This window comes from Actinia tenebrosa, unplaced genomic scaffold (genome assembly GCF_029948245.1).
Source record: "Actinia tenebrosa isolate PJP-AT-01 unplaced genomic scaffold, QUT_ActTen_1.0 PGA_scaffold0__85_contigs__length_37466705, whole genome shotgun sequence".
NCBI classification, from domain to species: Eukaryota; Metazoa; Cnidaria; class Anthozoa; order Actiniaria; family Actiniidae; genus Actinia; species Actinia tenebrosa.
The window spans coordinates 13673112-13687160 of NW_028292569.1; the positions used below are offsets into that span (position 1 = coordinate 13673112).

General features: G+C 40.0%; 1 protein-coding gene across 1 annotated transcript; it reads right to left on the minus strand.

Moving 5' to 3' along the window:
- Window positions 1–2571: 2571 nt before the first annotated feature.
- Window positions 2572–13989, minus strand: LOC116303485 (2-acylglycerol O-acyltransferase 2-A). The gene is made up of 4 exons (XM_089032036.1): window positions 13407–13989; window positions 9704–9923; window positions 9040–9239; window positions 2572–3223 (listed from the first exon to the last, which is right to left on the minus strand). The coding sequence occupies exons 1-4, from the start codon at window positions 13843–13845 to the stop codon at window positions 3069–3071; spliced, it is 1014 nt and encodes a 337-aa protein (XP_088888162.1). The 5' UTR covers window positions 13846–13989; the 3' UTR covers window positions 2572–3068.
- Window positions 13990–14049: the final 60 nt, after the last annotated feature.

Here is a 14049-nt window from a genome sequence, read left to right on the forward strand (position 1 = left end):
ACTTTGTGGATGCCTACAAAGAAATGAGACCACTAGACTGGTTGTACGCGTGAATAGCTTAACTTGTTCTAGAAAACGTTAGCCTGCGTTTAATTTGATCACCATATTTTAATATTGGCCTCTCTGCGGCAGTTTTGGCAGGAGCTCCACGTGCGTGTTGTGGAAGTAACAAACACGCACAGCGGCGTACTGAGCTGCAATAGACCACTTCAAGTAACTTGGGCAACCGGTTTTCCCATTTCAGACCATGTGTCATTCCTTAGAGTATCATTTCTTTGTTTAAAGTGTGCGCTCGGTTGCGCATGAGAAGACAAATGAATATGGATACAACTTAAACAAAGAATCTTATTCCCAAGAGAAATCACGGACATGTGGTCTGAAATGGGCAAACATAACACCCAAGGTAAAGAGGTCTATTTTTCTCGAAATTTCCAAAAGTGAATATTTTTTTGAATTAAAACCAACTTGCGCACATCCTCACTAGTAATGTACAAAAAGGGTATTTTCTAGCTTATACTATTAGCCGTTTTCCCGGAGATTGGTGGACGACACTTCTTTCTAACGGTATCATATCTAATTATTAGTAAATTAACATTCACAGTATTATTCACTGATTCCAAAGTTCTTCGTTTCTTCAAACGTAACAAAAAAGCAAAACGCCATTTTGAAACAAAAATGACAAAAAATGAAATCCAATTTCGTTACAAGAGATACTGTGAAAACCGCTTTAGTTCACATATAAAAATCAAGTTAACCAAAGCAAACAAATGTCTACAAATAGTAATTAGGTGTTTAAGGAAAGAAGGGTACAGTCATTCAAAAAGAACTTGATCACGTTTTTAATAGCCTAGTGTTACCTAATTTAACCTATGGTTTAGCTGTTTATAGTGCAGTCGACGCTGAATTAACTACTGTACAAATATTGTCCTAGACAGATGCTTTAAGTGTAAGTACAGGCAGGCCTTAGACATTTACCAAATTTTAAATTCAAATTTTAAATCTCTGAGTATTTACTGCACTATCCGTGCCAAGCAGTGCTGGCGTCGCTTCGTTAGCGATTACTCACCCTTAATAAGTTAATCAAATTTACCTTCAGTACAGTAAATTTGATTAACTTATTAAGGGTGAGTAATCGCTAACGAAGCGACGCCAGCACTGTTTGGCACGGATAGTGCACGGCTGATTCAAACCAGAAAGACCGTTGGTGGACGTGGTAACTATATTCATATCGTACGGCTGATTCAAACCAGAAAGACCGTTGGTTGGAAAGATAAGTGAACACTATTTAGTATCCATTTAGAAACAAAGATATATCAATTCAATTAGAAATCTACGAATAACTGAAACAATCGCACATATTTAAACCCAATCCGTCTGTCCTGGCGCCCTTGTGTTGTGATCAGTTTCCTTTTACATAAGCTGTAATCAGATCTGAACGTACCCTCCTTCGCAGCCGTTCTTAGGGTCGTCACGCAACGTTTCACCCTAAGAACGGCTGCGAAGGAGGCTAATCTGAACGGTGTATAATTTACCTTTTCATCATTACTGTAATCAGATCTGCGCTGTGATCAGATCGGCGCTGTAAACTGATAGCCAATTAAATTCAAATCAATAACCGTTGGTGTTTTGTTTTTTATGGGTTGCCTGTGGTGTGTAACGCACTTTCTTTGAGTGTTTACTAGAGAGTGCGTTACCAACGGTTATTGATTTGAATTTAATCGGCTATCAGTTTACAGCGCCGATCTGATTACAGCGCAGATCTGATTACAGCTTATGTAATAGGAAACCGATCACAACACAGGAAACCCACAAAGAGCAAAGTTAATTTTCTAAAAGAAACAAAAAAATATATAGCCGGGTTCCCTGTGTCCTGACCTAGCGGTGTGCGACAAACGCAGACTGCAGACTGACAGCTGGGCGGTGTGCAACAAACGCAGACCGCAGACTGCAGACTGACCAGAAAATTTACGAAATTATATACGCTTTGAAAATGTAAACTAAAGCCCCGTCCACACGTATCCGGAAATTTGTGTATCCGCAAATTTTTTTTTTGCGGATACGGGTTGCGTCTACACGTGTCCGATAATTTTCGTATCCGTATTCGGAAATTTTCGAAAACGGTCTCCAGAGTGGAAATTTTCGAATACGCTCCGAATACGGATACGTGTGGACGGTCGTATCCGCAAATTTTCGAATACGCTGACGTAAACACGACTTTGCTCATGCTCAATAAGAAAACTATCCGTCAAAGGAACTAGGCACTAGCGTGCATCAGGGCGGATCAAGAAATTTCCGGATACGTGTGGACAGTGAAAACGATTCGAAAACGATTCGAAAACGATTCGAAAACGATTCGAAAACGATTCGAAAACGATTCGAATACGCTGCGTGTGGACGCGAACATTTTTGTATCCGCAAAAAAAAATTTGCGGATACAAAAATTTGCGGGTACGCGTGGACGGGGCCTAACTAATAAATCCAAGTAATTCTAACATAAGAAATAGTTTAAATTTTAAAATAACATTTGAAGAGTATACATTTCAACTCGCCAAAAGTAAAACAGAGTTCATCTTTGCCATGCCATAAACCTCTTTAATTTCTGTGCATTGAAGCGAGAATGGCGGTGACCATGCAATGTAAGACGGTGCCTACTATTGTCAGCGCGCACAATTACTGCGCATCTACACCAAGGGATTCCCGCGGGTTTCAAAAGAAAAACACTCAAAGGTGCAGAAAACGTCGGCTTGAGACAAATTTAAGGCGAAGAACAACAGCAATAACTATTTTCTTATGTAGTCAAAGTTGGATCACAGAGTAATCTTCAAGAATTCAGGTGTTTTTGGCGAAAAATTATGTGATTTTACTTTTTAGAAAAAGCAGTTTCGATCGCCTTGGATCGGTGAATAATAAAATAACTTTTTCAATATTTCCATACAGATAAGCTTAGTTTGTTTTAAAGTTAAATGAAAATTGAAAAGGAATCACACATAACCCCAAATATCAACCATTTATATTAGGATAGTATGGCTTTCAAATTTATAGTTTAAAAAAAAAAATCCATTTCCAGTTTACAGAATTTCAAGTTTGTCTTCTTCATTCAAGCCGTATTTCAGTTTGTTTTCTTCGAACAGTTCAATTAGCTTTTCTTCGTATTTGTCATGAAGTTCCTGGATTTCGTCTTTCGTTGGGTCTTCGTTTTTGGTAACGTCAATTGGAGCACCGACTGTCGTAAAACAAAAAAACAACAAAGAAATCCATATGAAAAGATTTGCATGATAGTGCTTGAATGATCCCGACGCATGGTGGAACTGTAGCGCACAACTGTTGAATGCAAGGATAAAATCAGGAAAGCTGGGGTGGCGTACCCGCCGGGTATAAGTCCCGCCGGGCTCGGTGTCGTATGTGAGTTTGTTTAGTAGTTCTCTTCTGTGCTTCGAGGGTTTTTCTACGGGTTCTCCGGTTTTCCTACCTCCACGAAAATTAACTCCTAACTTTTTATTGCCAAACTTCACTATGACGTCACATCAAAACAATATTCAACAATCTATCGTTTAAACGCAAAGGATCATGGTCGTCGGACGGGGTCAAATCAACGCAAACTAACCGAAAATTGTTCTAAATCCCGTATCATTCCACGAAGAGAAGTAGAATAGCCAGCAAACGCTAAGAATATTTTTTTAGTACATATTAACACACATTATATCTGAAAACCAGGCCATTTTAGATTAAGCTGTTTCGCTAGGAGCAAATTTAGTTGAATTTTCTATTGGATTTGGCGATTCTATCCCCGACATAAACAAGCAGTGACGTCATAGTGAATTAGGTCAATTCGATCATGAAACGAGGGCCACATTTGTTATCCACTGGCTATTAAGCGCTACCCTCTTAAAAGCGACGGGTGTGCAGGAAAAGTTGCTCGTCCAGTGTGATGATAACCCTCGAAAACACTTCCACTAGAACTAATGTGCGCAACATTTGCATCGTGTGTCCGGACCTAATTTAGTTGGGACCACTGGTCGGAATATGCCATACGTCTATCATGTCACTATATTTATTAACGCTATATTGTTAAATCCTAGTTATAATGGAATTACTGAAGGAATTTTAGATGAAGAGGAAACCGTTATTTCTTTCTTTTATTTCACCAGTCAATGGTCGATTAGTCTCCCTCGCATCCGTTTTTAGTGTCGGTCGTCACGCAACGCTCCCTCCCCACAGGGTCGATGTGCCAATGTCATGAATTAGAGATACCAGAGGTGGGCCAGTTACTGGGGAAGGGGGGGGGGGGGGGGGGGGTGGGTGTTTAGACTGGGTCAAGTTGGCATTGCAGTGCATTGTGGGGCTGTTAACTAGCTAACATCTTGGAAATGTCCCTAAAACAGCCCTACAATGCACTGCAATGCCAACTCGTCCCAGTCTTTTTCTCAACCTTGTAATGCCTAATAACTTGTAGGCTTATTGTTTCAAGACGTGTTCGTGTTGGTGGGGAAATAGTTATGCGTATTTAATCAAACAATCACTTCTCTAAGTATCTAATTACAACTGCGTAAGCTAATATTGTAACATCTCCCCTTTTATAATGTTTGAAATACATGGCTGGGATGATATAGAAAGATTTTAAAGATTTAAAAAATAAATGACCAAACAAAATGGCTGACTAAACTACGAAATGATTATATGGATATTAAAGTTCAACTGTAACAAAATCAATGTCCTATAAATGTTCGGTAGTCAAGTAAACCGATCAGGTTTCTTAACCACTCTCTGACTTCTTCGCAGTACAGGTGGATTGACCGCGGGTTCTGACGCAGGTAGAACTTGAGGTGTCCTTGCACTGTCTGCCTCTGGTGATGCTTGTGTGTCACTAGCTGGTTCTTTCGGTGCTTCGTCGACGGGCTTTAAAAGCTGTCTGTTTCGGCGAAGTAACTCTCCGTTCGACTCAACTAGATATGACCTGTCTGAGAGTTTCTCTTTACAGTTCCCTACTTCCCAGGGCTTGCCTCTCTGGTTTGGCGCTACTCTTACCTCTTGGCCTATTTCTAGGTCTGGTAGGACCTTTACATGTCTGTCGTAGTGACTTTTGGCTTTCTGGCGCTTAAGGTGGATTTTGGTTGTCACACCTTCCGCTACTTTGGGATACAGAAGGTTAGTTGCTATGGGGACTAGTGTCTTTGTTCTCCTAGACATCAAGCGCTGTACTGGGCTGCTCTGCATTCCTTGAGTGGGGGTATTTCGATAATCTAGCAAGGCTAACCACGGATCTTTACGGTCGTGCATGGCTTTCTTGAGCAGGCTCTTGGCTACTTTCACTGCTGATTCCGCCTTTCCATTTGACTTTGGGTGGTATGGCGATGAGGTGACATGTTTGAACTCCCAGTCTCTTGCGAATTCAGCAAACTCATTGCTGACGTATTGAGGCCCGTTGTCGGATACCAGCACATCGGGTATCCCATGTCGACTGAACTGTTCCTTCAGAAACTTGGTAATGGATGCTGAGGTTGTATCTTTCAGAGGACTTATTTCTATGTAGTCTGAGTAGTAATCTACCAAGACTATATAGTCTCTGTTCTGCAGCGTGAAAAGATCTGTGCCTAGTCTGCTCCAAGGTCTGTCGGGTATTTCGTGCGACTGCATTGGCATGCTGGGGTTACTTGGTTGATATTCTGAGCACACATGACAAGCCTTTACTGCATTTTCGATGTCGTGGTTCATTGCTGGCCAGTAAACGCGATCTCGTGCTTTCCTTGCACACGCCTCGATTCCTTGATGACTTGAGTGTAACCTCGCGACTACTTCAGATCTGAGGGCTCGAGGTATGATGATGCGTTGATTCTTGAATAAGATGCCGTTGTGGAGTGTCAGTTCCTCTCGGAAATGCCAGTAGTCTCTGATAGCTACTGGTACTTTGTCACGTACGTCAGGCCATCCTATTAGTATAGTATTCTTAAGTGACTGCATTGTAGGGTCTTGCTCTGTGGCTTTTTGTAGTTGCGCTAACCTTTCACTTGTGACCTTTACATTGTCGAGGGGGTTGATTCCTTCTAGTTCTAGCGCAAACACTTGGAACTCGTCTCCTGGTTCTCCTTGGTCTGCGAGGAAGGCTCGTGAGAGGTGATCTGCCACGTACATTTGTTGTCCTGGCTTGTAAGTTACGTTCAGGTTGTATCGCTGTAGGCGTAATATCATCCTCTGTAACCTGCTGGGTGCTGCTAACAACGATTTCTTGAAGATCACTTGCAAAGGTTTGTGGTCTGATTCTACTGTTATCAGCTCTCTCCGTGTGATGTACTGGCTGAACTTTGCACAAGCGAAGACGATTGCAAGACATTCTTTTTCGATTTGTGCGTAGCGTTGCTCAACTGGTGTGAGAGTTCGGGATGCAAACGCTACTGGTTGGCCGTTTTGAAGCAAGGTTGCTCCGAGGCCTTTCTCACTAGCATCACATTGGATAGTGACTTCTTCGCTCATGTCATAGTACTTGAGTACTGGATGCGCAATCACGAGTTGTTTAACTTCTGAGAAGGCTTTGTCGTGCTGGCGTGACCACACAAATCTTGCATTCTTTGTGGTTAGTTCACGAAGAGGCAGTGCGACTTCTGATAGTCGAGGGAGAAACTTGGAGAGATAATTTACAAAGCCTAGTAGGCTGAGTGTCTCTTGCTTGTTGGTAGGCTTTGGCATTTCGGTCACTGCTTTGACCTTATCTGGATCTGGCTTGAGTCCGGTGGATGACAAGATGTGTCCCATGAACTTCACTTCTTTTCTCCGCATGATGAGCTTCTTGCTGTTCAGCTTTAAGTTGATCTGTCTTGCTCTCTTGAGCAGACGTAGCAGATTTTCGTCATGGTTTTTGTTGGCTTCTGCTAATGTGTCACCGTAACCGACCACTAACATATCGTCGCGGAGCACTTCCACGCCTTCTAGGTCTCCCAGTCGCTCGTGTAGGGTGCTTTCGAATTCCTCTGGGGCTGAGCTGACGCCAAAGGGCATGCGTAGATATCTGTAACGGCCAAATGGGGTCCAAAAGGTTGTAAGCTTACTGCTAGCTTCGTCCAAACCGATTTGGTAGAACCCATCCTTTGCGTCTAACGTTGTGAAGACTTTGGCCTTGCCGAGTCTGGGTAGCATCTCATCCATCGTAGGCATTTGGTATTTGGGTCGTTTGATCGCTTTGTTTAGATCTTTGGGATCCAAACAGATTCGTATCTTTCCAGGTTTGGCTACAACGACCATGCTGCTGATCCATTCGGTGGGTTCTGTCTCTTTGACAATGATTTTCTTTTTCTCGAGTTCAGCTAACTTTGTTTTGACTTCCTGGCGAAGCGTAACTGCGATTCTTCTAGGCGCGTGTTGAACTGGCGTGACATCTGGGTCAACTGCGATTGTAGCGTTACCAATGTTTCCCAATCCTTCGAAGACGTCTCGAAAATCTTTTAAGATACTTTCTTTAGTTAGGGGCAGAGTTCCGGTTTCTTGAACCGCGTGGACTTGATGATCGATGTTTAACTTGATTAGATCTAATTGTTGGCATGTCTCGGCTGATAAAATTGGTTTGTGGTTTCCGTTGACAACCTGAAATTTGAAGCAATGTTTTTCGTTGACCTTAAGTGTCACTTCACCTAATGTTTCCATGATTGATCCATCAAACAATCGTAGTTTGACATTGCTTTGCTTGAGCGTCGGATTACCGTCTTGGTTGATGATTGCTACATCCTTGTGGCTGATTACGTTACAGGTCGCTCCTGTGTCTAGTTGGCAGTCCAAATCCGTTTTATAACTGGAATTGGTGTTCATAAACTCAAGCTTTGCAAAAAGCTGCTTGCCCTTCGTTTTCACCGAACCAACTTCTTCAATCTTCAACGTGAATTCGTCGGATGAGTATTCTCCTTCTTCTGATTCTCCTGATTCAGCTGTCATCGCTTTGACATTGCTTGACCTCGATTTACACACAGACGCGAAATGGTTTTGTTTCTTGCACGTTTTGCATTCACGGCCATAGGCGGGGCAGTCTTCTAACTTGTGTTTCTGAGAACCACCACAGCGGTAGCACTTGTAACTGCTCGTTCGTTGACTTGTAGTTCGTTTACTGTCCTCGCTTGGCGTTCTGTGGGAACGTCTGTTGTTGTACTTGTCACTTGGCTTGCTTGGAGATTTAGGCTTCCGTTCTCGTATTTCATTGATTTCTTCGTTATTTGTCTTATCCACTAGACTCATGGCTTTTAACTGACTGCTAGCTAATTCACTTGAGCGGCAAATGTTGAGGGCTTTGTTGAGATCTAGACTGTCCTCTTTTAAAAGACGTAGTTTTGTTGCGTGTTCTCGTATACCAAGAACGAGTCGATCCCTGATAAGCTCTTCCGTTAACGGACCAAACTGACATGATGAAGCGCATTTTCTAAGGCGATTTACGTAGCCATCTACGGTTTCTTCTGGGCCTTGAGTACAGCTGTTGAACAGATATCGTTCGTACACCACGTTGCGCTTTGGTTTGAAGTAGGCTTCTAGCGCGTTTAAGCATGTGTTTACGTCGTTCTTTTCTTCGTCACTTAACTTGAGATTAAGGAATATTTGCAGACATTCCTTCCCCATTACAGAGCGAAACGTTGCTAGTCGTATCTTTGGGTCTTGCTGGTACAGTCCGGTTGCGACTTCGTAGTCCTCCCACTGTTGTTTAAAGAAGTCCCAATTGTTTACTTGATCTCCTTTGGTATTCATCGGCGTTGGTACCGGAAAATGCGACGTGAATATTGGTCCTCGTGGACCGCTGCTGGTCGAAGCTTCCTCCTTACTTGACATATTACTTCTTCAATGCCTCGGCAGTAGGAACTTGACGGTTTTTTTCAGCTACTTTGGAAGCGTTATTTCCAATTTATTTCTGACACCATGTTTCAAGACGTGTTCGTGTTGGTGGGGAAATAGTTATGCGTATTTAATCAAACAATCACTTCTCTAAGTATCTAATTACAACTGCGTAAGCTAATATTGTAACACTTATAACCAGGGATTTTATGGCATAAAAATAAGTATCCATTGACTTACCAACTACATTGATTGGTTTTCTATGAGGCAACATCCCAAAGGTATACTGGAATATCCCTCTTCCATAGAAGAGAACTGGAGCAAAAGCAACAGTCTTCTGTATCTTGGTCTGTATTTTTCTGAGCATTGAACCTCTTGGGTTACTCACTTGATTAAAGACATCATTTTCACCAAATGCATAGATTGGAACTAAGGAAGAGCTGCAGATATAAAATAAAATAAAATAAAACATTGAAGTTTTGTGTGATTCATGTGATGGCAGCCATGGTGGATGGTAGGAATAACACAATCATTTTACATGAGAAAGAAATTGATTCCTGGCATGGGCCTGGTCATACAAAGGGTGGATAGCACTATGCATTCATAAATTCTTATCCAGTGGACATGCTGTCATCCAATAAATTTATCCATCAAATAAGATCTATCTGCTGGATAGCACTACACTTTTTACCATCAGTACTATTTGTCCATTAAGACATTGTTATTTGCATCTGTTGGAATGAAAGGTACTCTATTCATTATAAATTAAAGTTGTCTCTGACTTGTGAAATTTACAATTTTTAAACAGACGTTTCAGTCTTTACAAAGACCTTCATCAGTGCAACTGGAAATGTTTGCACACATGAGTTTTAAGGATCTTATACTCTAATATCACTCTTCTTACCCAGTTTTCAAAGCCAGTTTAATAAATCCATATCTTTTCTTGAGGGTTAGGATATTCAACCCTGGATGAGCATCGAGTGACTCTGTTGCTCCACCGACGACAATGACAATGGAATTTCCTGGTCCTTTCTCAGTCAGGATATACTCGCAGCTTTCTCTCGTTACGTTACACATACCACTACTCATGATGTAGTCCCTGAATAAAGGAGGCCTGAAGAGAGCTGAAAAAGACAACAATTATTCAAAATTTATTGATACCCTAAAACAACCTCTGGTCTGGACTGCAGGATTCAAAGCTTCTTAGATGATCTATCTCATGTCCCTTGGACTGTCATTGATACTCTTGATGATGTGGATGATTGTCTTGACATATGGTACAAGTTGTTTCTTGAAGTAATTGACAAACACTTACCCTGGAAAGAAAGGCGCGTCAAAAGAAAACAACAGCCTAAATGGTTAACGGGTGAGATTCTTCGATGTATGTCAAACAGAGATCATTTCAAGAAAATAAATGACACTGTGAACTACAAAGCTACTAGGAATCGTTGTACTGCATTGATAAGGAAAGCTAAATCAGAGTATTACAAATCATGTCTGAACAATAGAAAAGGTGACTCGAGAAAACTTTGGAGATGCTTGCGAGAACTTGCTCCCGATGATGTAAAAACTACACCACACCATATTGATCTAAACAAAAACACCATTACTGATCCTAAAGACATTGGTGAACATTTTAATAACTTCTTCTCCTCAGTTGTTGATCAATATATCTTAAATCAACAGCCTGCAACCAACTTTGATAAACTGAAAGTCATGGTAAACTCAAGGATTAAGGATGATCTGAAATTTAATATTCCTCCAATAACCACAGAATTTGTACACAAGTTTCTGTCTACCATGGACATTAATAAAGCCACAGGACTTGATAGTTTGAGTTCTAAAATCCTCAAATTATCTGCGAATGAAATTACGGTATCCTTAACAAGCATTTTTAATAAGAGTTTAACAAGTGGCAAGTTTCCTACTGTCTGGAAAACCTCCAAGGTCACCCCAGTATTTAAATCTGGCAATCATTGTGATGTTAACAACTACAGGCCAATAGCTATATTGTGTGCAGTAAGCAAGATCCTTGAGCGTTATATTCACAACTGCTTCTACGATTTTCTTATTGGACATAAATTGTTGCATACTTCCCAATCAGGTTTTCGAAGCAATCACTCTTGTGAAACAGCTTTATTAAAGCTTATTGACAGCTGGGCATCAAATATGGAAAAAGGTATTCTAACTGTAACAGTGTTTGTGGATTTCCGCAAAGCTTTCGACATGGTGGACACAGATATACTTCTTCAGAAACTTGCAATCTATCGTTGTGATAATTTAGTGCTATCCTGGTTCAAGTCATATTTACAAGGCAGACAGCAGTGTGTTCAGATTCAAGGAATCCTGTCATCTACGAAACCAGTCCATTATGGGGTACCTCAGGGAAGCATACTTGGGCCGCTGCTGTTTATTGTATTTATAAATGACCTTCCCCTATACACTAGTTCCAATATCGATATGTTTGCAGACGACTCTACATCTCATTCCAGTGCAAAGACAGTTGAGGAACTCAATGACATTCTAACTGATGATATGTCTAATGTTCACACATGGTGCAATGAAAATAACATGGTTGTTAATCTTGACAAAACAAGGGCAATGTTGATATCAACTTATCAGAAAGCAGCAAGATTAAAGAGTGACCTTGAAGTTTACTACAATGGCGCTAAGTTGAAAACAACTAAAACTGAAAAACTGTTAGGAGTAATAATTGACAAACACCTCTTATGGAAGTGTCATATTGACAAAGTAGCCAAGACCTTAAGTAAAGGAATCTATCTGTTAAGAAGGATTAAGAAGTTCTTACCTTTAGACTGTAGATTGACTTATTATAAGTCTTTTCTACAGCCACATATTGATTATTGTTGCACTATTTGGGGTCATTCAAGTCATGCTAAACGTATCCTTAAGTTACAGAATATGGCATTAAGAATAATTTTTGATAAGCCTAAACTGACTTCGGCTGGTCCACTGTTTAACATATCAGGAATTCTTACTATTCATCAAAGAGTAACATTCAGACTGTGTACTTTAGTATACAAGGCCCTTCATAACATGGCCCCCCAGTATATTAGTAATATGTTTAAGCTGAAATCTTCAGTTTGTAATAGGATAACTAGAAGCATTGCAAATAATGATTTATGGCTACCTAAAGTTAAGTTATGCATCAGTAGAAATTGTCTGCCCTATAGTGGGGCAAAGGCTTATAATAATTTACCTACTGCTTTAAGAAATATTGAGCAATTTAAGAGTTTTAGAACGGAACTCTACAAATATATGTTAAATAAATCATAATTATAAATAGTATCTTTTCTCAATAGTTTAGTGTATATTTAAATTTTGTAGTTTAGATATTTATATTAGCTTCACATATTTTTGTATTTTTATATTTCTTGATGACCCAATGTAAGATTAGCTTTGCTAAATTGGTTTTTTATCATCGTTAAATAAAGTTTATTATTATTATTATTATTATTATTATTATTAAATAGCAGCTGGCTTGCAATTTCAGCACCTTTGCCAGCGATTTTCTAACCTCCCTACTCAATCTTCCCTTCAACAACAGTATTACCAGTGGACCATTCACATAATCAGTGGTTTAAAAACAGTTTTTCTTGAGAGAGCCAGCCAAAAAACGAGCCACACCCCAAAAGCCTGCAAATTTCAACATTTTCTGAAAACTTATTTTTGATACCTGGGGCTGATCAAATTGGGTGCCTAGTCAACTCCCAGATTGAATTGTAATTTAGCTTGCTAGATTTTGCAGAGAGAGAAAAACAAGAGATACTGGATCGGAGAAGAACTCTCAAATGATCAAGGGAGACCAAAACCTACCACCAAGTAATGTAGTGTAGTTCCAGAAAATATCCATACCCCACCACAGAATGAATTTGTAAAAGAACCACCCCACCTCCAGGAACTTTCAATCTTTTTCCATAAAAATTCTGTAATTTTGTAATACTAATTTCTCTGACCCCCTTCCCCTCCAGAATGTCCAATTTCCTCTGTGGGGGGATATGGATTTTCAATGAGTGAATTACCACTACTATACTACCCTTTATTCCTCATAAAGTGCCTCATTAAAGAAGATACCAATGATCATTATTTATCAAGGAGTTGGAATCCTAAGACAATTAGTAACCCATTTGTACTTATTTCAATCAAGTTAGTCATGTGAAAAGCTATAAAGCTGAGACTGCCAAGGATTATGGGTAGATACATTTTACATGTTTCAACCGCTTTGTAACTATTGTGAGTTAAGATCTTGAGACTTGCATCCTCAAGCTGCAGTTTCTATTGAGTATTGATTTTTTATGATCCTCAGCGATTGCAGCTTTCTACGTTTTTGGTGACTAACTATATTGAAATAACTGCATGTACTTTTTTAAGAATGGGCCATTTGCAATGAAAGTCACATGACCCTTACGTATCAAAACAAAAACGAACAATACAATAGGCTTTATTTACACCATAGTTTACAATAGAGCCATAAACTAAAACAAAATAAATAATCAAAGAAAATCGATTACAATAGCATAATCAAACCGAATGAAAATTTATTTAGAACACCCATAAAGCAATTATAAATGATTATTTTTCCTTACCCATCAATGGCAGTAGATGTGGGGTAATTCCCGGGAAAACTTCAGAAAAATCCGTTGCTTCTGTCGCAAAATTACAAAACGCTCCTGCACAAAGAATCCCATGAGGATGATATCCAAGGATGTAGTTTTTCTGGGGATCCAATTCAGCAGTTTTAATTAACGAAATTGGGAAATAATCTCGGAAGTATTTCCAAACTCTGAGTTTTCGCATGAAAGCTGATCTCCGTCCTCCGTGACTTGGCGTGCCAGAGTCAAAAAGGTAGGCCCACGCAAGATAGAGTAGTGCTACTGGATATAACCAAGTGTAGAGCAATCCAATGATTATGAGAAACCCTATCAAAGCACCGAAGAAGAAAGAGTAGTAATATAGAGCCACGGCTGCAGTTTCTAGCCTTCGATGTAATGGGATACTAATCGGTGCAAATTCGATCATTGCCATATTGGGAAATTGTTTTTTTCTCCCACGATTTTAAGCGTATAGAATCTTATTTTCAAAGTGTATTCGTTAGTTATGTCTAGTTCGTGTTAAATTTGAGCTTCTTATGTGAGAAAACTTTGAACCGAATACTTGTAACAGCACGTTTTACTGCAATCAAAGGTCAAAGTATTCTTTCCGGCAAATATCACCAGGCATTCCTCGTAA

Coding starts and splice junctions, on each gene's coding strand:
- LOC116303485 (XM_089032036.1), bottom strand. CDS start 13,845: ATGGCAATGATCGAATTTGCACCGATTAGTATCCCATTACATCGAAGG. Junction 9,924..13,406: donor ACATCTACTGCCATTGATGG/GTAAGGAAAAAT, acceptor TGTCTTTTTCAG/CTCTCTTCAGGCCTCCTTTA. Junction 3,224..9,039: donor AAAACCAATCAATGTAGTTG/GTAAGTCAATGG, acceptor GTTTTACGACAG/TCGGTGCTCCAATTGACGTT.